This window comes from Vidua chalybeata, chromosome 1, assembly GCF_026979565.1.
Source record: "Vidua chalybeata isolate OUT-0048 chromosome 1, bVidCha1 merged haplotype, whole genome shotgun sequence".
NCBI classification, from domain to species: domain Eukaryota; kingdom Metazoa; phylum Chordata; class Aves; order Passeriformes; family Viduidae; genus Vidua; species Vidua chalybeata.
In genome coordinates this window covers 1011519-1034388 of record NC_071530.1, presented here as the reverse complement: position 1 = coordinate 1034388, position 22870 = coordinate 1011519, and the positions used below count along the sequence as shown (strand labels likewise).

At 55.4% G+C, this 22870-nt stretch overlaps 2 protein-coding genes across 2 annotated transcripts; both read left to right on the top strand.

Moving 5' to 3' along the window:
* Nucleotides 1–455: 455 nt before the first annotated feature.
* LOC128784803 (E3 ubiquitin-protein ligase TRIM7-like) lies at nt 456–8419 on the top strand. Its single transcript, XM_053936713.1, has 7 exons — nt 456–4048; nt 5074–5160; nt 5473–5703; nt 6010–6032; nt 6324–6439; nt 6676–6711; nt 7730–8419. The coding sequence occupies exons 1-7, from the start codon at nt 3434–3436 to the stop codon at nt 8236–8238; spliced, it is 1617 nt and encodes a 538-aa protein (XP_053792688.1). The 5' UTR covers nt 456–3433; the 3' UTR covers nt 8239–8419.
* A 1730-nt stretch (nt 8420–10149) lies between these two features.
* On the top strand, nt 10150–22870 carry CDC25A (cell division cycle 25A). The gene is made up of 16 exons (XM_053936716.1): nt 10150–10387; nt 12064–12143; nt 13299–13353; nt 13694–13726; nt 13859–13895; nt 14266–14367; nt 15104–15202; nt 15827–15961; nt 16642–16716; nt 17303–17452; nt 17718–17810; nt 18260–18322; nt 18434–18532; nt 19264–19394; nt 20076–20187; nt 21522–22870. Exons 1-16 carry the CDS (start codon nt 10227–10229, stop codon nt 21660–21662), a joined length of 1566 nt encoding a protein of 521 aa, XP_053792691.1. The 5' UTR covers nt 10150–10226; the 3' UTR covers nt 21663–22870.

Genomic DNA, 22870 nt, shown 5'->3' with positions numbered 1-22870 from the left:
AAATGTGGAGGAACTTTTTTTTTGATAAGCAACCTTAGGATGAGCAAGATTTTATTTTTGGTTTTGTTTTTTCTTTGTTTGTTTTGTTTTGTTTTGTTTTGTTTTGTTTTTTGTTAACTGCTCTGTAGGCTGATTCTGGCACAGTCACTTTTTGTCCAGGAGCTCTGTGGAGGTGCTGCCTCATCTGGGCTGGATGTGACAGGAGGAGCTCCAGCCGGGGGGAGGTGAGTAATTAACAGATGCAGCTGATGAGGAAGTTCTGCGTGTGTCTAGATTGGAAGCGCTGATAGGTGCCTGCCCGGCTCGCGGGGCTGTGATGCACTCCTGAATTATACAATAGAATAAAATTCTAGTTGCAGTAAAAGACCCTTTTTCTGGTAGGACCCCTCCGCAAGGCTCCTCCTAGCACTCATTCCTAGCGCTCAATCCTCACACCGGGGGGCTGTCCCTGCCGCCCCCGAGGCCGTGGGGTGCTGTGGGGTCCGCAGGGAACGAGAGCAAGACCTTGTTGTGTTTAATTGCTCTGCTGTCCTTGAGCCGCTGCCGGTGGCATCGACCGCGCGCTCCTCAGTGGCAGGAGCGGTGGGACTTCTTCCCAGGGGAGGAGCAGCTCCAGGTTGGCTCCAAGGAAAGACCTCCCTGCTCCTGGGCACCTGCTGCCGGGGTGGGTGGGACACAATCCATCTCCCTGCTGTTGGTCTGAGCTCCTGTTTGCACCAACATCCTGGGGATCCCAGCTTGTCCTGGCTGCAGCTCCTGAGGTTGGGCTGGGGCTGGGTAAGAACCATCTGAAGGGCTGGGCTGGGGCTGGGCTGGTGACACCAGCTGGGGCTGGGCTGGTGACACCAGCTCCCCAGAGCACGCCAGGCTCCTTCCCGGTACCTTCCCGGTGCTGTCAGATCTCACGTTGGAGAGTGGCATCAATAAACAGAGCGATGATGGGAGAAGTTGTCAGGACCTGTTAATGCCTTTGCAGAACCAAAGTCCTCATGCAGGACCTGGTGTATGAACCCCTCCTAAGCTGGGATTTACGGCCTCCTCGGTGCTAGAATGTGCCAGAGGGCAGCGCAGCCACATGGAGCTGCTGAGAGCCACCAGCTGGTCATCGCTGTGGGTGGGAGCATTTTGGGGCTGCCAGGGCAGGTTCCTGCCAGGGTTCCTGCCTTCCCACTGCTGGGGTGGTGCCTGAAACTCCCTGGAAGAAGTTTGGGGTTTCGGGTCAGGGCGTGCTGTCTGACAGGAGCTGAACTTCCATCTCTGGAAGTTGGGTCAGGCTGGATGAGACTTTGAGCAACCTGGGATAGTGGGAGGTGTTCCTGCCCTTCCAAGGAGGTGGAACAAGATGAACTTTGAGGTCCCTTCCCACCCAAACCATTCTGGGATTCCATGAAAAGTGCTGTGGTGGGGCTGTGCTGGGAGGGAGGTGTGGGGGCAGGACAGGAGGGCCTGGCTGCAGCCCTGTGTCCCTCAGCAGCCTCCCTGCATCCTCCTCACCAGGACTGAATGCAAGTATGGGGAAGGAGGAAATGGAAAGCAGAACTGATTCTGGTTCTCAGTGGCTTGTCTCCGTCACACTGGCAGCGACACGGACCTGGCAAAAATCTTTTTCTTCTGAAAAATTGATGAATTCAACTTTTTATTGGCAAAAAACCAGCTGAGGTGGCTGGCTGTCCCCCGCAGTGCCAGGACCTTGGTGTGGCCGGGCTGGCAGTGCCCTGCTCTGTGTCACTGGGCCCCACACAGCAGCTCCTGCCCCTCGTGCTGCTCCTCACCCACCACACATGGCTCTAACAGCCTCGGTCACTGGACACTGCCAGGATTTAACGACATCCCAGTGACCTTCAGCAGCTCAAATGTCACCAATCCCTCTGCAGAGACAGCTCCCGTGCTGGTGGGACAACACGGCCATCGTGGCCCTGAGTGCAGGTGGCAGCAACTCTGAAAACCACGGTGGTGACAATTGACAGCATTGTCCCATGGTGGGACACGGACTCAATGGCTCCTGTCCCTGCAGCTTGGGCCAGTGACTCTCACCCACCCTTCCCTGGCCTGGGCTGCTGGAAGAACTGGAGACAGATGCACCCAGAAAGCAGCTTCAGGAACAGGGGACAAGCAGGAGCCACGGCTGTGCCCACCTGGTTGTCAGTTGGGCAGTGTACCCCCAGGCAGCACCCCAGATGAGTGGGGACATCAGGGTGTCACCCTGGGCTGTTGTAGGATGGTGGGCAGGGCAGGCCTGTCACAGCCACTGGCCCAGGGCCTGGGACCCACTGGGGCAGGGAAGCTGGCAGTGGGGTGGCAGGGACACTCAGGAGGGCACGGCCATGGCAGGGCACTAAGTGCCTGGAGAGGGATTTGTTCAACTGCTTTATTCTGTCAGGGGGTGGATGGTGCCCCCCAAAACACTCCTTGGGCCCTGGCTGGCAGCACATGAGGGTGGAGGAGGAGCAGAACCGATGGCTGAATACAGGGGCTTGGTTTGGACACCCAGCAGCCTCCAGCGCTGAGCCCAGGGCAGCAGCACAGAAGGGACAATGTGGGCCCAGCAGGCCGAGAAGCACGAGGCAGCTCGAGGGGCTCTGCTTCCCTAAGTGCTGCTGCTGCTGCTGCTGCTGCTCTCCGGGGCTTTGGAGCTGGGCTGAGAGTGAAGGAGACACTGGGAGAGGCGCCGGAGCCATTCGGTGCAGGGATGGAGGCCGGAGCCCTCCCGCCCGGAGCAGCCGGGGCTTTGGGGGGGTTTTGGGTGAGCAGGCCGGGGCTGGCAGTGCAGGGAGGCAGCGCAGGATCACCCTGGGCTCCCGCACGGCGCAGCTGCCTCCCGACACAATCCCTTCAAACCGCACTAACCCAGCCCAGTGACCGGGAGCGGATCCGCCGATAGCCAGGCCCTGGGAAGGATCGCGGTGCACGGCCTGGGGAAGAGGTTCCTGTTCACTCGCCAGCTCCGACCCGCCTCCAGGGCCGGGCCAGGGCAAAGCTCCCGGCCTCGTGCCAGCTTATTAACGATTAAACTAATTTAAGCATCCCGAGCATCCGCGGGCGTTGTGCCGGCTGCGCCCCGGGGGAAGGCTGGGATGAAGGCTCGCATTCACACTCACACTCACGCTCACGCTCACACTCACCCCAGCCCTCCCCTTCCGTGGCCGCTGCTGCGTCCCCGCTCGCTTGGGCTGCAGACACGGGCACACGCAGCGCACACAGCGGGCCCCGTGCCCCTGTCCCCCCCCCGGGGTTTTCCTGCTCGTTCCTCCCCTGCTTGCACACAGGCACATGGACACGGACACGCGTGTGCGTATTGTGGGATCCAGGCACAGGAATATGCCCAGGGAGAAACGGGGACACTCCCACGCACGCACACACACAGGCACAGACACACTTGCAGTGACATGGATGTGCACGCACGGTATGGCATCCCACACGTGTGTGCAATGACATGGATGCGCGCACACACACACACTCTTACACACACACTTACACACTCACACACACTCTTACACACTCTCACATCCCCAAGCCCATTCGCGGCCCCCCCAGCCCGGCCCATTGCCGTGGCGCCCCGGCCCGGCCCCACCCCCGCAGCGCTGCCGGCCCCAGCCCGGGTCCCGGCCCCTTCCGTCCCTTTCCCGCCGTCGCGGCCATGGCTGAGGAGGTGCTGGCTCTGCGCGAGCGGCTGTTGTTCCAAACCACCTGCTCGGTGTGTCTGGAATTATTCAGGGAGCCCGTGCTCACGGCGTGCGGGCACAGCTTCTGCCAGCACTGCCTGGCGGGCGTGCTGGGGTACCCCCCGCGCTCCGCCGCCTGCCCGCAGTGCCGCGACCCGGTGCAGCCGGGCTCGGCGCGCCCCAACCGCTCGCTGGGCGACGTGGCGGACGCGGTCCGGTCCCTGGGGGAGGTGGCGGCGTGGCCGCGGTGCCCCCAGCACGGCAAGCCCCTGGCGCTGTTCTGCCAGGCGCCCTGCGCCGCCCTGGTCTGCGCGCTCTGCCGGGAAGGGCCCGAGCACCGCCTGCACCGTGTCTGCCCCGCCGAAGAGGCCGCCCGGGAGCTGCGGGTACGGGGCGGCGCCGCGAGAGGGGCTGGGGGCTTGGTGAGGGGCTGGGGGCCTTGGCTGCCCGGGATGGGGTGGCCGAGGGGCACAGAGCAGGGTCCCCTCCGGCCACAGGTTGTGATCCCCTCCAGCATGGGCTGGGGTCCCCTGTGGGCACAGGTGTCCTGTGTGGCACACATGTGAGCTCCCTTCAAGGACAGTCTGCGGTCTGCTCTGGGCATGAGCGCCTCTGGGAATGGGTCTGGGTTCCCTCCGTGCTTGGGTGGGTCTCCTCTGAGCAAGGTCTGGGTTTCACTCAGGGCACGGCTCTGGTTCCCTCCACACACAGGTTAGGGTGTGTCCCTGGGCAGCCACAGATCTGGGGCCTCAGCCGGCTGCTGGCTGGGGTCCCTGGCTGGGTACCAGTGTGGGGTCCTGTACCCCACCCTGCAGCTGGGGCTGCTGGTGCTCCCATCGCCTGGCCCCAGCCCACACAGGAGCCCAGCTCCCTCTCACTGCTCAGCCCTCTGTGTCCACATGTGGTCCCTTGTGCCCCAGATGTCCCCAGCCAGGCTTTCTCCCCCACAACATGGGCTGGGGTCTCGGCTCACTGCAACGCAGGAGATGACTCAGAGCATGAGGAGGTTTTTTAATACTCCAGCAAATTTATGGGGCATGTCTGAGTCCCTGCTACTGTCACTGGAAACCTCTTCCCAGAAATCCCACTTCCAACTTTGAAAGTTGTTTTTTCTAATTAAAAAACAATTTTAGAAACCACAAACTCCAGGGTTTCTACATGAAGTTATTCCAGAACTCTTATTTCTGGCCATAAGAGCTGTGGATGGGGATCTCCCCAGCCTGACTAAAGTGATTTTGGAGAGGTGGCTGCTGCCTCTGAGCTCAAAACTCACTCCCAGACACTCAGGGTCACCCCCAGTGACTCCCCAGACTGGGATTGTCCCCACAGGGGTTGTTTGGTGACATAATTTCCTTCCTGTGAATATCACTCCAAAATTACCAAAAATGCTCTTTTTTAATCCCTGCCCCAGGAGACACTCCAGAGAAACCTGCTTTCTTTACAAGAACACAAGAAATACTTGAACAGCAGAGGAGACCAGAAAAGTGATAAGCTGCTGGTGTGTGTTCCTCTCCATGCCCCCCACTGCTCACCCATGTGGCTCCCCAGGAATGTCCCATCTTTCCCTCTCCCCATATATACTTACCTCCTAATCCATGCCAACATTCTTATTCTCTGTCTAACTCATATGGCCTCCTTGGGCCCATCAACATCCAGATCTGCTACGTCTCTCTCTGTTCTTCCTGCTTTTCCTGTACAAAACCTCTGGTCCCCTTGCGTGTGATCCTTGCCCCCTCCCTGCAGCAGCCGTGTCCCTGCGGAGGCAGCCGGAGGCTGGGTGGGCTCAGGGCCTCCGTGTGGTGCCTTGCAGACGGCGGTGATGTGGGAGTTGCAGCGTTTGCCTGAGACCTTTGAGGAGCTGCAGCGGTGCATGGAGGAGCAGAAGAAGATCCTGCTGGCCCAGCTCGAGCAGATGTCCCAGGAGCTGGTCAGTAAGAGCGATGAATACAAGTCCAGGGTTTTGGAGAGGCAGTCGCTGCTGGACACGGTGATTGCGCAGATCAAGGAGAAGCGGGACCAGCCGGCAGTCAAGTTCCTCATGGTGAGGCAGCAACCCCCCCTGGGCACTGTGACCCTGGTGGGGCTGGGGACACCCACCTGGCACCCTCCGCATCCTGGTGCAGCCTGGGGCCACGCTGTGACACCGCGCTGTGGCACTGTGCTGTGACACCGCGCTGTGGCACTGTGCTTTGCCCGCTTTGGGTCAGGGCCCTGAGGGAAGGGAGGGTTGGGATGAGGGGTGGGGTGAGCCCCAGCCCCCTTAAACCTGTTTCACACAGCTGGGCAGCCACTGCAGCTCCCTGTCCCTCGGCAGTGCCACAGCTCACCTGTGTTTTCTCTCTTGCAGGAAGTTGGCAGAATCCTGCGCAGGTATGAAACAGGCTCGGTGTCCCTCTGCTCCTGTGCAGCTCCCTTGGGCAGAGGTTTGGGAGCGCTGCAGGAGCCGGGAAGGAGGTGGTTTGCCCCGCTGGGTATTTGGGATTTCATGTGATGTCACCAGGAACCAGGGGCCATTGCACCCCTCCTAAAGATGGGATTATATCCCTGTGCTGGTAGCAGGGACACAGCTGCCCTGGGATCTGTGGCTGCAGGGAATTCCCTGTTTCCCTCCTGGCCCTGGCTGGTGGCTGGGCTCTGAGCTCCTCTCCCTGTTCCCCTCAGCTGTGAGGCAGCCAAGGCCCCGATCCCAGAGCCAGTTTCCTCAGAGCTGCAGAGGAGCGTTGAGAGCCTCACTTGGAAGAGCCAGCAGGTCGCGGACATAGTGGACAAATTCAAAGGTAAAGCCCTGCTGGCTCCGTGCTGTGCTTCCCCTGGGCTTGGCTGGCAGTGGGAAATCCTCACTGCCCAGTGCCTCTGCCTGGGGCTCAGGAGCAAAACGGCTGCTCCAGATGGGCACCATCATGGGATGGGCTTTGCTGGAGCCTGGGGCTCCACATCTGGCTTGCTGTCCTGATGGGGAGCAGGAAGGGTGCCACGGGAGAGGCACTCATGCATCTTCCTTTCCTTCTTCCAGTGAGCCTGCGGAACGAGATGGACAGGGGAAAAAGGGGTAAGTTTCTGGAGCTGATGGGCACAGCTGAGGGGGAAAACTTTTCCAGGATGAGTGTCCTCATGTCCTTGGTGCAGAGATAGGCTCACACCATATCTAAACCCAGCATCTGTCTAGAACTGAGTCCTATTGTTTTGACTAGGCCTGCTATAAAAATCCAGGTCTGCCCTTGTGCCAGGCAGCGCCAGGGATGCTATCCTGCAACGCCAGGCGAGAGCCAGGACAGCAGGAGGCCGTGTCAGGCTGTGCCCAGTTAAGCAGAAGGGCTGTACATGTTTTTAGCTGGCATTTAGGCATGATCAGAAGTGCTTTTGCAAGTGCTCGGGGCCCACATGATGCAGCATTGCTGGGCTGAGGTCTGGCTGGCACCGTTTATGCTGAGGCCGCTCTCCACACTCTCAGTTTTTGGGATGATGCACTTGAGCACATCCCAAGAGGAGAGTGGTGCCTCAGTTTCCTCCCTGCATTCCCCGGAGGAGTGGGTTTAGCAGAGTGTCTGGGGTGGTGACACTGCACAGTGACAGCAGTGTGGCCTTGTGGGATGGCCACGGGATGGCAGCAGAACATCCCTGGTGGATGGGCAGCTCTGGCTCTGGAGCGAGGTTGCCTGCTTGCTCGGCAGAGCAGGGCTCGGAGCTGGGTGAGCCCTTGTCACAGGAGCAGGGACCGGCCTGGCCCCTCCTGCCTTGCAGCAGTGCCTGCTCCACCCACGGGGATGCACTGCTCCCCACAGGCTGCAATATTCCAGCAGATGTGGGAGCAGATTTAGCAAAGCCCATCGTGTCTGTCCCCTGCATGTGGGGACACTGCCTGGCTCAGTCCTGCCTCAGGGAGCATCTTTGCACCCTTGGGTGCCAGTGCGGGGACAGTAAGGCTCCTGTGTCCCATGGCACCCGAGGGGACTGCAGGAGTGCCCGTTGTGCTCCCAGGACACGTCCCAGCCCCGTGGTGCAGGGTGGAGGAGAGGTGCTGGTTCTCTTCTCGGCAGGCACAGATTGATGCTTCTGTCATCCATTAGAGCAGGTGACACTGGACCCAGAGACGGCGAATCTTGGCCTGATCCTCTCGGACGACCGCAAAACAGTCCGGTTCAGTGGAAAATATAACCCCCCTGACATCCCCAAGAGGTTCACGGGCAACCTCAGTGTCCTGGGCTCCGAGGGCTTCACATCTGGGAGGCATTACTGGGAGGTGGAGGTCTGGAATAAGGGCTCCTGGGCCCTGGGGGTGGCCCTGGAGTCTGTGCCGAGGAAGGAGTTGCTCAACCTGCTCAGGTCTGAGAAGGTCTGGGCCCTGCAACTGGACTGGAGGGGCCAGTACAGAGCAGAACGTGTGTCCCCTTACCCGCTGGCGCTCGGGGAGGCGCCTCAGAGAATCAGGCTCCACCTGGACTACGAAGCGGGCCAAGTGACCTTCTACAACGCAAAGGACATGACGCAGATCTTGCAGTTTGAGGCCACCTTCACTGAGAAAGTCTTCCCGTATTTTTGGGTCTGCTCAAAAGATACCCACATCCGGGTGGTGTGACAGATAGGGTGGGATGGCTGCCGGGCCCCTGGCCGTGCCCTTGGCTAGCTGAGCAGGGAGCAGCTGTGGGAATGTCACACTGCAGCCTCACTGCAGCTCTGCCTGGGCTGGGTCCTCGCTGCAATGTTCTGCATCTCCTCCCGCTAAGTCCTTTGGAGCATTAAAGAAGTGCTGTCCTGCCTGGGGGTGTCTGTGTGCTGGTATCCTGGCTAGATCCCATGGTGATGGTGTCCTGCCTCTCCCTGTGGGCACTGAGGCCACAGAACAATGGGGTGGGAGGAGGGAAGAGGCTCTGATTGTCCATGCCAACCTTTGGCAGTGCTGCAGGGCCGGTGGCAGCTGTGCTGTGCAGTGCTGGAGGATGCAGCACTTCCCCGCACTCAGGAAGCCAGGCTGGAGCCTCGAGCTGATAATGATGCCTTTCGTATTCTTTGGATTATGTGCTGCTTTGGTGTGTAGCTCTGAGCTTTATGTTAGGTGTTAGCAAGTTCTCTTAACAGGCTAGGTAGAGAAAAGAATCCTTTTCTAGCTTGAGACCAGTGATAGCCGTTAGAAGGTCCAGGCCCAGAAAGTATAAACAGTGAATTGAAGAGAAAAAAACAAGAAGGATGGGACTTCATAACCTAAAGCTGGAATTGGACAATTAACTCCAATATGCAAATGGACCAAAACTTATAAAAGTGAGAGACCTCGCGACCGGTTGTGCATTTTGTGACCATTCTGGTTCATCTTGGGTGTAGCCCTGGCTGGGCTCTTAGCTGCCCAAGATGTAGCCATTAAGGCCTTTTACTAAATACCTACTTTATTCTTTAACTCTGTCTAGCCTCTGTTCTAGCTCAGCCTTCACAAGGCATCAGTTCTGGCACCCCAGATGGGACGGAACCCACAATTCCTGGCTTAGGAAGCCAATGCCGTATCCATTCGTGGTGATAACTGCTCAAAAAGTTTGTGAAAAGGAAAGTCTTCAGGGAGGGGTAGCAGGAGTGAGGGCACCTGGAAGAGCAGCAGGAGCTGGGGGTGCGATGGCGATCCCTGAGATGCGGCATGCTCAGGGAAGGGTTGAACACCCCACTGTCTAATCCAGGAACCAGCAGCACTGTGTGACTGGCGGGTGGCAGGGCCCAGGCAGGGTTGTGGGTCGTGTCCTGGAGATCCCCTGGATCCAAAGTGGTCAGCTGCACACAGCAGCCTCTGGAACCACCAGAGACATGGCAGAGGATTTGCCAGGGGCTGGACAACACAGATCTGCCAACGCTCAGCTGAGGAGAAGCTGCGTGTCCTAAAGAATTCATGTGGGGGACTGTCAGGTCTCCCTTCTCCTGCTCGTCTCTCCGTGAATCCCATCCTGGTGTCGCAAGGATGTGCACTGCCTTATTTCCCCAGCTGCTCACCAAACGCCTCATAAAGTGGCTTTCGTTCTCATGGAGAGCTCATTTGATGAGAAATGATGTGGGAAGGGCTCTTTGTCTCAGCGAGGCGGTGTTATCTGCTGAGTTTGTGCCTTTTTTCCTTCATGTTCCCCATTTTCCCCTCAAGCCCAGGCTAGAGGGAGACGGCCGGAAACATGGCGGCAAAGAGGTGCCGCTGTGAGGCGGGAACTACATTCCCCAGCATGCAATGCAGACAGCGATAACGCGGCGCGCCCGCTAGGAATACTGGGAAATGTAGTCCCTCCGCGCTGGCGCGCATTCCCCCCCGACTCCGATTTCCTCGCGCTCCTATTGGTCCAGAGCGACGCCAAGCAACCGCCGTGGGCGGGGCCTGGCCGCGGCGCCGCCGTTCCTACTGGCCGGGGCGCGCGCGGTGGGAGGGGAGGTTTGAAAAAAAACAACCCGCCCCCCGCGGGGCTCCGCGCGCTGATTGGCTGAGCCGCGGTTTGGCGCCAGCTTCGGAGCGGGCGACGGGCACCGGTTGGGGTCAAAACGCCGCGGCGGCCGCGCTGACGGCAGGGACGGGACGGCTGCGCTGCGTTCCCCGTTCCCATCCCGATGGATCCCACCCCGAGCGCTTCCCACCACCACCACCGCCGCCGCCTCCTGCTCCTCTCCCCGGCGTCCCCCGCCTCGCCCGCCGTGGTTAAGGCGCTCTTTCAGGATGAGCTCTCGCCTGTCTCGGATCTCCGCCTCACCATGGAGCAGCTGGGGCGCGGGTGAGTCGGGGCGCGGGGCCCCGCCAGCGCTGGGCCCGGGCACCCTCCTCTTCCTCGCCTCTGTCGTGACCCCCCCCCCAGAAAAGCGAGGTTTGGAGGGCTTGTCCCGCGCTTCTTCCTCCCGTGCCAGGAGAGCTCCTTCCTCCTCTCCTCCGGGCACTTTGTCCCCTCTCCAAAACGTTTTCTTCCCCCTGCCGGACCCGGAGCGAGGCCTAGGGAGGCTCCCCCCGTATATAAAAACCCCCCAAGGCCTCCAGGAGTCGTTTTCCTTCCGTTCCATCCACCCCCGTAATTCCCTCCCGCGCAGTGAAGCCTTATGGAATTCCACCCCCCCCCACCCGCCAAAAAAAAAAAAAAAAAAAAAAAAAAAAAAAACACCCAAAAACAAAAAAAACCCCCAAACCCCTGGGATGTCTTTATGCCCCTCTCAAGCGCCAGAGCCCCAGGCGCGTCTTTTAACGCCCCCCCTTCCCCAGGAGCTCCTTTCCTTCCCTGTCCCCCCTCCTTCCAGAAGGAAGGCCTCGGGGTGCTCATCTGCCCTCACCCCCCCAAAAAAAAAAAACAGCGAGGCCTCGTGGATCCCTCCTTTTCCTTTCCCCCCCCCCACCCCGCAATGGAGGCTTTGGGGGGGTCTTTTCATCCCCTTCTCCCCCCGGCAGTGAGGCACTGAGGGCTCATCCCGCTTCCTCTGCTTGCAGGCCCCGTCCCCACACCCTCAGCCGAGGCCTGCAGCACCTCTTCTCCCAGCCCTTCCCCCCAAAAAACGGGGCCTCCCGGAGCTGTTTCTTCTCCCCACGCCCACCCACGAGGCCTCAGTTTTAGTCCCTTGGGGTCCCCCAGCCCTTTGCTGGTGCCTCCATCCCACATGGATGCCCGCTCTGGGACGCCTTCCCCCTGCCCTGGTTCTGCTCTGGGCATCCCCCTCCCTCCTGAGCCCTTCCCTGGCCTTCCCTCTCTCCCACAAAATCCTTTGTGTCCCTTCCACGTCCTCCTGCCTGCCCTGATCCTGCTCCCTGCTCTGCCTCCCAGGTGCTGCACTCCCTGTGCCCTGCAGCTGCTCCTCTTCCAGAAACTCCAGCCACGGCTGCTCCCTTTTCCTGCTCTCTTAACCCCTCTAATCCCATTATTCCCACAGTTCCTCCCTTGTGTGGCTCCTGTTTTGTGCTGGCCCACTCAGGTCTCAATGACCCTCCTGGGTTTTGTTTGTTGGTTTTCTGTCATTCTCATTTCTGCCACCACCTGCTTTTATGGTCCTTCCTTCCTTCAGATTCCTGGGATTCCTGCAAGCCATTGGCAGTGCCCCTCTTGGAAGTTAGTCAGCCCTTTGATTTTGTAGCCCTGGCTACTTTTTAATTTTTTTTAATTAACCACGTGTTAGAGCCTCACTCAAGTAGCTTTTCCCATATATATGTGGGGCTCCATATGATTGTCTTCTCTCTCAGCACTGAGGTTTAGCAGATAAAACAACATTTGGGAGGTAACTATTTATCAAAATAGGTTTGAATTAGAAATTTGGCAATTTTCTTGATGCAAAACCTGAATTGAAGGAGAGGATTGCAGTTCCAGGAAGGATAACTGGGCTCTGATAGAAATCCAGGTGATGCCCACCTGTGCTGTACCTACCTGAAGTGTTGTGTTCCTTGCTTTTAAAGCAAATCCCAAATTTTCCCTTCCAGGCAGCGTGAAAACCTGGACCAAGACGTGGGAAGCAAAAATGGATTGCACAGATCGACGTCTTCAGAGTCCACAGACTCAGGTGGGGCTGCCTCAGTTAGTAAATTCTGATTAGGAATTGGAAAGCAATGCACTCCTGCATGGCACCCAGGGTTTGGAGAGAGATCTGGCCCTGCCTGCAGCCCCCTCTCATTCCCATGCCCTTGGGAGGAGGGAGGCAGGTGGAAAATCCCCCAGGAAACCTCTGCAGCTCATGGTTTGGGCTGTAGAATTTTTTTTTTTTTTAATTAATTTTGCTTTAATTGTCCTGGAGACTGTGAGCAGTAGGGAGGGAAAACAAGTCCTCACTGTGTTTTCTCTCTTTAAACCCAGACTGTGCCAGTGAGTGGCTGTGTCCTGTGTTCTCCTGTTACCAAGAGCTGGTTGGTGATCTGAAACCCCTCAGTTCTGGTACTTCCTGGGAGGATTTCCTGTTTTTCACACGAGATGTTTTATCAGTGAAAATGAAATAAGCTCTCACCCCATAACTTGCAGACTCCCTCTGGTGCTTCATTGCTCCAGCTGAGGGAAATCACTGTTTCCATCTGGATTTATGCCCCATTTTGAGGGCACTTTCAGCCTAAAAAAGAACTTTGTGAAGAGCTAAAGCACGAGTACAGCTCACAAACCACGGAGCAGCCAGCCTTGCTAAAGCCTCACTTTCTGTGGCTCCTCAGGACCTCGTGCTGGAGTGACTCTGGATGTGTCTGAAATGCTGTGGGGCTATAAGGCTGGGCTTGCTTTGTGCTTCTGAAGTGCTTCCTGTTAATTCCAGGACATCCAGAAGGGCCTTTTCACTGCTTATTTTTGGGAATGAGCCCAAAATTTCTTCGTAGGTGTAACTAAAAACATGACTTAAAGAAAAACCCTAAAGGACTAAACTGTTTATTAAGGTGTGTGTGAGAGAATAAAGAGAGTATTCCATGCTGAGTGCCAGCACTCTGTTCCATGTGACAGCCCAGGCAGGGCTTGGGGGGCTTTTTAAATTATTAATTTAAATTATCCCTGTTTTTCCCCAAAAAAACCTTGATGATCCACAGCCAAACCCCACGGTGGGGAGCGGCTGTAACTCTAATTTATCCTGCACCCAGGTGAGGCTGCAGATGGGACTTTCCACGTGAATTTCCTGGGTCTTTCTGTAGCAGTGTGTGATACTCCCTGGGTACAAATCAGTGGGAAATCTGTGTCTCCTCTGCAGGTTTGGCTTTGGATTCTCCTGGCCCTGCGACCTCACAGGACACCGTGGAGGACATGTGAGTTACACATGGCATCATTAGTGGGCTGATGAGGCCTGGGGAGGGTTTTCCTCTGCTGGCACGTGTGCACTGGGGCTTCCCTGCTGCACCTCTCCATGTGCTCCACTGCTGGAATTCTGGGATTGGCCCTGCCCCTGCCCAGGGCACGGCAGTGCTGCCTCTGAGCAGGGTGTTGTGCCAGCCACATGGCACTGGCACCTACCTGCAGCCTGGGGCTGTCTAAGTGCCATTTTTTAAACATTTGGTTTAAATTTGTGCCTTAAGAGCCACAGAGCCATTTAATTTGGGAAAGACCTCTTAAGACCTTCAAGTCCAACCTTTGATCTTTTGCTTTTAGGTTTGAGAAAGCAATCAAATCCAGCAGGCTGAAGTAAGTAAAATTCTATTTTAAATACTTCCTCGATGTCTAGTTTAGATTATGGGATTGGGGGGTGATTTCTATTCATGCCACTGCCTTTTAAAGCAAAATGTTGAAATAAATTTTGGTTCTTTTTCATTGTAGCTTTCGAATACCTTTCAGAAGAATCCATTCCCTGCCAGTAAGTGAGAGTGGGATTGATGTTTTATACATGTTAAAGGATTTAGCATGGTTTTGGTTGAATGCATTTAGTTGAATACTTGTTAATTTTCTGGCTTCAACACCAGCTGCTGGGGTGCTTAATGTCAAAACTGCAGTTTGTAAATTCCCAATCTCACTTAATTTAGTGTGAAATTTCCGTGGTGTGCCTCCATCACTGGTGCACTGAAGCATTTTGGTCCCTGTACCAGGATGCCAGCAGAGGATTCCTGCACAGGGTGTGCAAAACTTGTAGTCAGAGGCTTTCCAGTCTTTGTTAACCCCTTTAGTGCTGGAAATGTGCTTGTGCAAGGACTGATGCACCGACCTGAACTGTCCCTTCTGTGTTGTAGCAAAACCTGCTGGGCTCCAGCCCTGCTCTGAAGAGAAACCACTCTGACTCTCTGGACACTGATGCTTTCCAGCCTTTGGAACAGGATGAAAATAAGGAAAATGTAAGTGCTGTTTCCTGTGGGAGGGGATGGACAGCTGGATTAGCACATCCCTGCACAGGGAATGTGATGGGAAAAGCTTCAATTACTCCCTGCCAGGCTGTTCTTCAGGCACAACCACCTTTAGCTCAGCTTTTCTGAAGGGCACTTGCAGCTCTGATTAGAGTGGCTGCAAACTGTTGGCAGGTTAATAAAAACTGGGGAGCCTTAGCCCAGTTCTGCCTTGGTGCCACTGACCCCCACTCCTTTCTGGCTGTGGCAGAGGAAAATCTCTTCCCACTGCTTGCTCTGGACAAGAGCTGCCTCCAGAAGGGGTTTGGGGAGGTCACCCCTGGCTTCCCTCTGCTGCCGTGGGGAGCCCTGGTTCCTCTTGGATTCAGTGTCCTGGCTCTGCCCTGGCTGCTGGGAATCCTGTGGGGGATGAGGTGTCAGGACACAGCCTTGGCTGCCTCCAAGAATGATTTAATTATTCTGCAGAGAATTGACTGACAGGAACAGAAAAGCCCTGAAGCCTGTAGGTGATGCCAAGAGCATAAATTCCTGGATTATGTTAGGTGAAACGCTGCTGCAACATCTTTAATTTGAAAACATTCACCTTCAGACTATTCCTGTTGGCAGCAGGGAGCTTAAATCCAAAAGGTCAGGCAGTTTAACAAAATGGAAAAGATAAGAGGATCCAAGCAACTTAACACAGTTTGTAATTTTGGTAAAATGATCATTTTGCTGCTTTTTATTTCAGGAATCATTTGAGTTCAAGAAGCCAATGAAACCAGCTTCTCGTGGCTTCCGTGATGGAAGGGGTGTTCCTGGAGCAAGGCAGAGTTCATCTCCAGCTCAGGTACTTGGTTCTTTCCAACTAATTCTCACCTAATTCTCTGGGATCAAAATAACCAAATCAGGGTTCTCAAGTTTTGATGTCACTCAGGTGCCACATAGAAAAACTTATTTATCTGCCTGATAAGAAAATTCTTCTCACTTTGGCTCATGAGAAATTTGAAACATTGTTCTGGGAACAACGAGTCAGCACAGAACTGGGGTTCTGCTCTGTAAGTGAAGGGAGTGTGGACACTGATTTGGGTTGAAATGATCAGTAAAGTTGATACTGAATGTTCAGGCAGATGCATTTGGAACAACAAACCCAGCTGTGTAAATGCAGCTGGATTTTATGTCCAGATGTGACATCCAGGGAGAAAATTTACCTTATTCATACCTTGTTGTTTAGAAAAAGCAGCTGAAAAATCATTGTACACAAACAGAGCTGGGGGGGCCAAGCCTTGTCTCAGCTCCCTGGACCCAGCAGCCCTTCCAGAATCCTGCTGATCCCTGCCTGTGCTGCAGCTCAGGGCTGGGGATAACCACGGTGTTCCCTGTCGTGCAGGGAGCCCTGGCAGCCCCTCTGTGGCTGCAGCATCCTGCAGGGAGCAGGGAGAATGCTGATAAACCTCCCTCTGTGTCCTCTCAGCTGCCCATGGGGGAAACAGCCTCTGGGGAACAGGAGAACTCCAGGGCAGCCTTCCTGCAGCAGCATTCCCTGCCCTCCTCGGAGAGCGAGGATGACGATGGCTTCGTGGAGCTGCTGGATGACCAGGACTTGAAGGTGTGTGCAGAGAGGATGGGCTGGAGATCCCCAAATCAGCTCTGCCTGATGTGTCTGGTGTGCTCTGGCTGCAGTCAGGGTGCTCAAACTGCACCACGCTGGGTTTTTGGGAATCACAGAAGCCCAGACTGGTCTGGGTTGGAAGGGACCTTAAGGCCTATCCAGTTCCAATCCCCTGCCATGGGCAGGGACATCTCCCACAAGGAGATTAATTAGTTCTTATCATCTTTTCTAACTCACACTGGGGTGTCTTTATCTTATAAGTGCTCTTTCCTAGTGCAGCCAGTGGGATTTGTTTGGGGTCTCAACAAGTGAATTATTTTTAGTTTGAGAACTGAGGGAATTATTGGAACAGTTGGAATTTTTCTTTAGAAACTTGCTGAAAAAGGCAGAGGTGGTGATTGCTTTGAGCCACTTAGATACAAGACTGTTTCCAAGGGAATTTGAAATGCTTAAAGCCCTGGAGGATCATCTTTGCTAATCAATCAATGAATTGATAAACTCACCTTCTCCAACACGGCTCAGCTCAGTTCCATTATTGCCTTGAGAACTGGACTGGAAATGGAGTTAAATCCCTGCAGCTGCTCTGGCAGCTGATTCCAGCTGGAATGTTCACCTGAGCCGTGCAGGAGCTGTACCTGCAGGTGAGGTGGGTGAGCAGGAGCTTCCCTCTCTTCCAGAACGACGAGGAGATGCCCTCGGACGTGTCCAGTCTCTGGACGGCGCCGCTGGTCATGAGGAGAGCGGACAGTCGGGTGAGTGTCCCCACACAGGGACAGGCACTGCCCTGGCAGTGGCACAAGTGATCCCGCTGTCCCCTGCATCCCCAAGAGCAGAACAAGCCCTAGCATGACCCCCTGCAGAATTCCCTTATCTCTGGAGCAGACTTTGTCAGTGTGGAAACAATTGGTGTTTATAGGAATAGAATTTCTTCTTGCACTTCATAAATGTGAGAAGATCTTGACTTCCCTTATCAGAATCTTGGCATATCTGGAATTCACTCTGCATGGACTCACCTGGAATGCTGTAACCTGATGCTTTGATAACAGACTGGGAAAGGAGCTCCAGCAGAAAGCTCCTTAATCTGCTGATAAATTGGCTGCTAATTGATGTAGAGTACTTTGCTGGCTCTTTATCGTGCTTATGGTGCCCCAAGCTCCCCCAGTAACAAGTGTTACTGGAAATGTAAAGCCTGGATAATTCAGATTAACAACCCCCTGTTGCTCTGCAGTGGTGGTGCCTTAATTGAGGCCAAGTTTGGGATAATCTGAAAGCCTGAGTTGTGTTTATTTTCTTTTATAAACCTTTGCTGGACAGCTCAACTCCTCTTCTCCCTCACAGGCCAAGCGGTGCCGGCTGTTTGGCTCTTCATCCATGTCAAGCATTGCAGGAAGAACCACCCAGAAAAGGATGGAGAGATCCCAGGAGGAGAATTCTCCAGGGAAAAGCAAGAAGAGGAAAAGCCTGCCCGGGACTTCCGAGGACCCGACGGTTGGTGGCTCAGCATCCAGTTTGTGACAGAGAATTGATGAGGGGAGATGCAGAGCTGGGGTCTGGTTTGTCAAGGTTGGTGGGAGCTTTTCCAGGTGGATTGTTGGGTCAGCAATTCCACAGTCCTGCCCCTGAGCTTTGCCCTGAGCAGGGAAGCTGAGGGGGGTGGTTCAGGGCTTGGGAGTGCACTCCAAGCTGTCAGCTATGGGAAACAGGGAATGGGATGTGTCTGCCCTCGGAGCTCATGGATCTCTGTGTCCTGCAGAGCCTGAAGCTGGTGAGGACCCAGCCCTCCACAGCAGAGATCGAGAGCATGTTGGACAGTGACCAGAGAGACCTTATCGGGGACTTCTCCAAGGTAATGCCAGGGATTCCATGGCCAAGTGCTGAATGAAGTGTTTTAAGGGCCTCTCTTGGTGGGGATGTCTCAAACCAGCCCAGAAAAACACTTCCCTTTATAGAGGCTTTTCTCTTCCCTCATAAACCTGCCTTGCTTCTTTGGAGTTGATCTTGGAGGTCTTTTCCAACCTTAACAGTTCTTTGGTCTTCAAACAACCAGGAGAGGCTGGTGAGAGGGGCATATCCCAGGTTAGACCAAACTGATCCATTTGTGGTTAAAGCCCTATAAAATCCCTCTAGTGTAGGAGCCAAAGACTAAATTCTGTGCCTGGTTTTAGCATTCTTAGGAGTTTTAAGTCCTGCAGAGGTTCTGGCCAGCAGAGTATCTGTTAGAGAGTGAACTGCTGGATGCTGTGCTGTCACCCATGTGACTCACAGCTGGAATTTTCACAATCCTGTCTCTTCCAGAGTTATTTATTTGACACTGTCGATGGGAAACATCAAGATTTAAAATACATCGACTCCGAAATGGTGAGTGCTCCAAGGGAGACAGAAAAAATCTTTAGCGAGGGCTGGGGAACAACACAAAAATGGCTTGAAACAACTGAACTGTTTTTTGTGGTTTTTTTTTTTTTTCCTCAGATTGTGTCTGTGCTGACTGGCAAGTTTGAGAGCTTCATCAAGCAGTGTGTGATAATTGACTGTAGATACCCCTATGAGTACGAAGGGGGACACATCAAGGTATTTTGGCCCCAAAAGAGCAGTGCAGGTGGCCTGAAGCTGCAGCCTGGGGTCACTGGGATCTCTGAGGGGCTGATTTTTTATCCAAGGCCCTGTGGATATGTTATATTCCTGAGGGGCCCTTCTGGGATCCTGTCGTGCTCACCCACTGCCTGGGTTTGGACACTGAGCTCACCTGTGGGCCATGAAGTGGCTGTTCCCTCAAAAGAGGGGACATTCTGCTCTCTGCAAGCAGAGGAGGGGCCTGTGGCCCTCAGGGTGACAGAGGCTCCAGAGGAGGATGTGACACTCTGTGTCCAGCATCCTCAAATCTCAGGGAGCTAAAACTGGATTGCTAAACTTCATTTCAATGACGGACTTCAAAGGGAAAATAGCTGTGTAAGACATAACAGGAGCAGGTCACCCAGACACCCTGTGGTGTCAGAGCCCCTTTCAGTGCCTAGAGAGGCTCCAGCAGGGCTGGGGAGGGACTGGGGACAAGGCATGGAGGGACAGGACACAGGGAATGGCTCCAGAGGGCAGGGATGGATGGGATATGGGGAAGGGATTCCTGGCTGAGGAATCACACAGAGCCAATTCCAGACTGTGGTGCCCTGGTGGGGTTTGGAGCTGTGCTGGGAGAGGGTTCCAGAGCTCCTCCAGCAAACCCAGATGAGGAATTGGTTCCCATGGGAGTGGGATGAGTTCGTGGCTGTTCCCTTCCACTCAGTGCTTGGACTCTGCCCTTGCAGGGTGCCATAAACCTCCACATGGAAGAGGAGGTGGAGAATTTCCTGCTGAAGAAGCCGATCCAGCCGTCGGAGGACAAGCGCGTCATCGTGGTGTTCCACTGCGAGTTCTCCTCGGAGCGCGGCCCTCGCATGTGAGCTCCTCTCCCTGCCTGGGCAGCTCCCACAGCACTGGGAGGGGCTGGGCTGGCTCCAGTTGCTGTGCAAGTGGTGCTTGTCACCCTGTGGTGGCAGGGTTTGGGGGGCCTGGGAGGTGAGGAGCCGTGCTGGGCCTGGGCTGGAGCGCTGGAAGGTTCGGAGGGGAAAGGAAAAGCCTCTGAACTTTGGCTGTGGGGCTCCTGACAGGCAGCTCCAGCTCCTCCATCGAGGGATGGGGGTTTGGAATGTTCAGAGGGGAAAGGAAAAGCCTCTGAACTTTGGCTGTGGGGCTCCTGACAGGCAGCTCCAGCTCCTCCATGGAGGGATGGGGGTTTGGAATATTCAGAGGGGAAAGGAAAAGCCTCTGAACTTTGGCTGTGGAGCTCCTGACAGGCAGCTCCAGCTCCTCCATCGAGGGATGGAGCACTGGAATGTTCAGAGGGGAAAGGAAAAGCCTCTGAACTTTGGCTGTGGAGCTCCTGACAGGCAGCTCCAGCTCCTCCATCGAGGGATGGAGCACTGGAATGTTCAGAGGGGAAAGGAAAAGCCTCTGAACTTTGGCTGTGGGGCTCCTGACAGGCAGCTCCAGCTTCTCCATCGAGGGATGAGGGTTTGGATGCAGCTTTGGGAATTACTGGTTGAATGTGGGATTTAACACGGGATTTTCCCCGCTGCAGGTGCCGGTTTGTGAGGGAACAGGACAGGCTGAGCAATGAGTACCCCAACCTGCACTACCCAGAGCTCTACGTGCTCAAGGGGGGCTACAAGGATTTCTTCTCGAGGTGCCAGGTGAGTAACGTGGATTCCTCATCCCTGGAAGTGTCCAAGGCCAGGTGGGAAGGGGCTTGGAGCAGCCTGGGACAGTGGAAGGTGTCCCTGCCGTGGCAGGGTGTGGAAGATCTCCAACTCAAGCCTTTCTGTGGTCTCTTTCACACTCAGAGGTGAAACAGTAGATAAATAATATTTCTTCCTACTCACACTTCTCTTTGGGGCAGAGTGGTTTGGCTGGGGGGCTTTTCCTCCTCTCTCTCTTTTGTTGGGCTGTTCCCAGAGCAGCTCAGCCTGTTCCTTGTCTCGGAGCTGTCTTCCTGCCATATAGCTGAAGGGCTTTTCTACTTGTCTCAAGTAAAATAGAAGTGGTTTCTGCCCCTTTAGAACAAACTGTCACTCAGAGAAAGGATTTGAGCCTGCTCAGAGCAGGGGAGAAGACAAGGCTTGACAGTAATTGCTGGATAATAAATGGAAACCTGAGGTCTTGTACAGTCCTAAACCAGCAAAATTGAAAACCTTGGAGTTTGCAGCCTCTAATTGAGACAAGGAAACTAAAACCCACCCTCCAGCTCTTCCCAGCACTTCAGGAGTGAGATTTCTCCTGTCCTTGGCTCCTGCAGCATTTCCATGGTCCCAGTGCTCCTGGGATCTGTCCTGCTGCTCTGACACAAACAGGCCTCAGCTCCTCAGGCCCCCACACTTCAGTCATCCCCTGGGAGGTGGGAGATACCTGGCCTGTCCATGGCCAGCTGGATGGGGCTGTCAGCTCCCTCCCTGTGGGACGTTGGCTCTCCCAGCACTGGCAGCTGATGGCAGCCAGGGCTGCCCGGGTTTTGGCTCTCCCTGTGATCTGCTGGCTCCCCTGGGCTGAGGCACAGCCGGGCTTTGGGGTGTCCCCACGGATTTTGGGTTGTCCTGAGGAAGGGGGCACCGAGGCCTCAAGGTGGCAGCACGGGACAGCCAAGGGCAGCTCCCTGGGAGCCGGGAGCTGTCCTGAGGCACCAGGATCATGGAATGCTCTGGCCTGGAGGGGACCCGCAGTGATCATTGTTCCCTCCGTGGAATTCATCCACGACCTTGCTGTGATCAGCAGCCCTGCTCTGACCAGCTGAGCTGGAACATCCTTCCAAGGTGAACTCTCAACCAGCTCAGCCTGTGTGTTGGCTGCCAGGAAATTTGGGACGAGAGCCCCGTACACAAAGCCCTTGTTTTGATGGCTGTAACCTGAATCTCCCCGGGCTCTGTGTGTCTGCCACAGAGCTCCTGCTCTGTCCCTGTTCGCTCCAGCGGCTGCTGGTGCTGGCATCACCGCCCTGGTGACACTGAGGTGACCCCAGCTCCTGTTTCCCCAGAGCTTCTGCGAGCCCCAGAGCTACCGCCCGATGCACCACAAGGACTTCAAGGAGGACCTGAAGAGGTTCCGCACCAAGAGCCGGACCTGGGCCGGGGAGAAGAGCAAGAGGGAGATGTACAGTCGGCTCAAGAAGCTCTGAGGGCTGCAGGGACCTGCAAGGACTGCCCAGCCCGGGGGCTGCAGTGGGACAGCCCCACGTTCCTGTGCTCCCACTGCCCTGGGCCGTCTCCTCCCTGGGATCACCTGGACCTCGGCCCCACGAGCCGGACACCGGCTGGGAGCTGCCTTGGGATTCTTTTGGTTACGTTGCTTCGTGAAAATGTTGTGGCTTCTTGTGTTGTGTGACACCCCCCAGACTGCCCAGGGAGGGTGGGGACAGCCTCGTGGGGCTGGGCTCGGTGTCAGCACTGCCAGGGAATTGTAGTGCCTGTTAAATTTTAAATGCTTAATTTTATTTAAATACAGTCAAATGAAGCCAATACCGCTGCGGTTGGATCATCTGGATTGTACTTAAACCTTGTTTCTGCTCCAGGGTGACCTGCTGTGGGGGGATTGAGGCGGTCATTACTTTTCTCAGCTGCAGTTTTGGTTCTGTGTAGCATTGTGGGAAGGAAAATGGGAAATGTCCCGTGATGGCTCAGGATTCCTGCCTGGGCGAGCGCTGCAGGAAGCCTGGGGAGCCCATCTGAGGGAAACTGCTTATTGTTCATAAACACCACGTTCACCTCGTTCACTCCAGGGTGTTTCATTCCATGGTCTGTTTGTGTTGCTTCTGGAGGAGTTGGTGTTTCGGTGGAGGGAGAGCTTTTGGGAGCTGAGGGGGTTCAGCAGTTGGGTGATCCCAGGATTCTCAGCGGTGTCACGGTTGCCTCTGAGCCTGGGAGTTGTTCTCCTTATCCTGAAATGCTGCCAGAGCAGATCCTGGCTGTGAGGGATCCCAGAAGCTGCTCTGACACCGCTTCCCTGGGAGTGGCTGTGGTCACTTCTCTGTCTGCCAGGAAAGGCAGGAGGTGGGATTAATCCATGGGGGAAGCAGAACTTCCTTGGCTGTGTTGAACCCCCCAGCTGAGAAACTTCTGCACTCCCAAACTGCTTTGCTGCTGGTTTTGGGGTCACTTCAGCCCCAACCCTTAAATCCATTTTCCTCACACCAACTTCCAGGTGAAAACTGGTGCTCCTGGGAAGCTCCACGTGCCTGGGAACTTCCTGGTTCGCTCTGTTGTATCCGTGTCAAAAAATACTGCAATGGAGGTACCTTATGTGGAATTTTAACTTGCTTTTTTGGAAACCTATTTCTTAAAACCTGCTGTTAATCCTTTTGCTCCCAAGAGGATTAAACTTGGAATT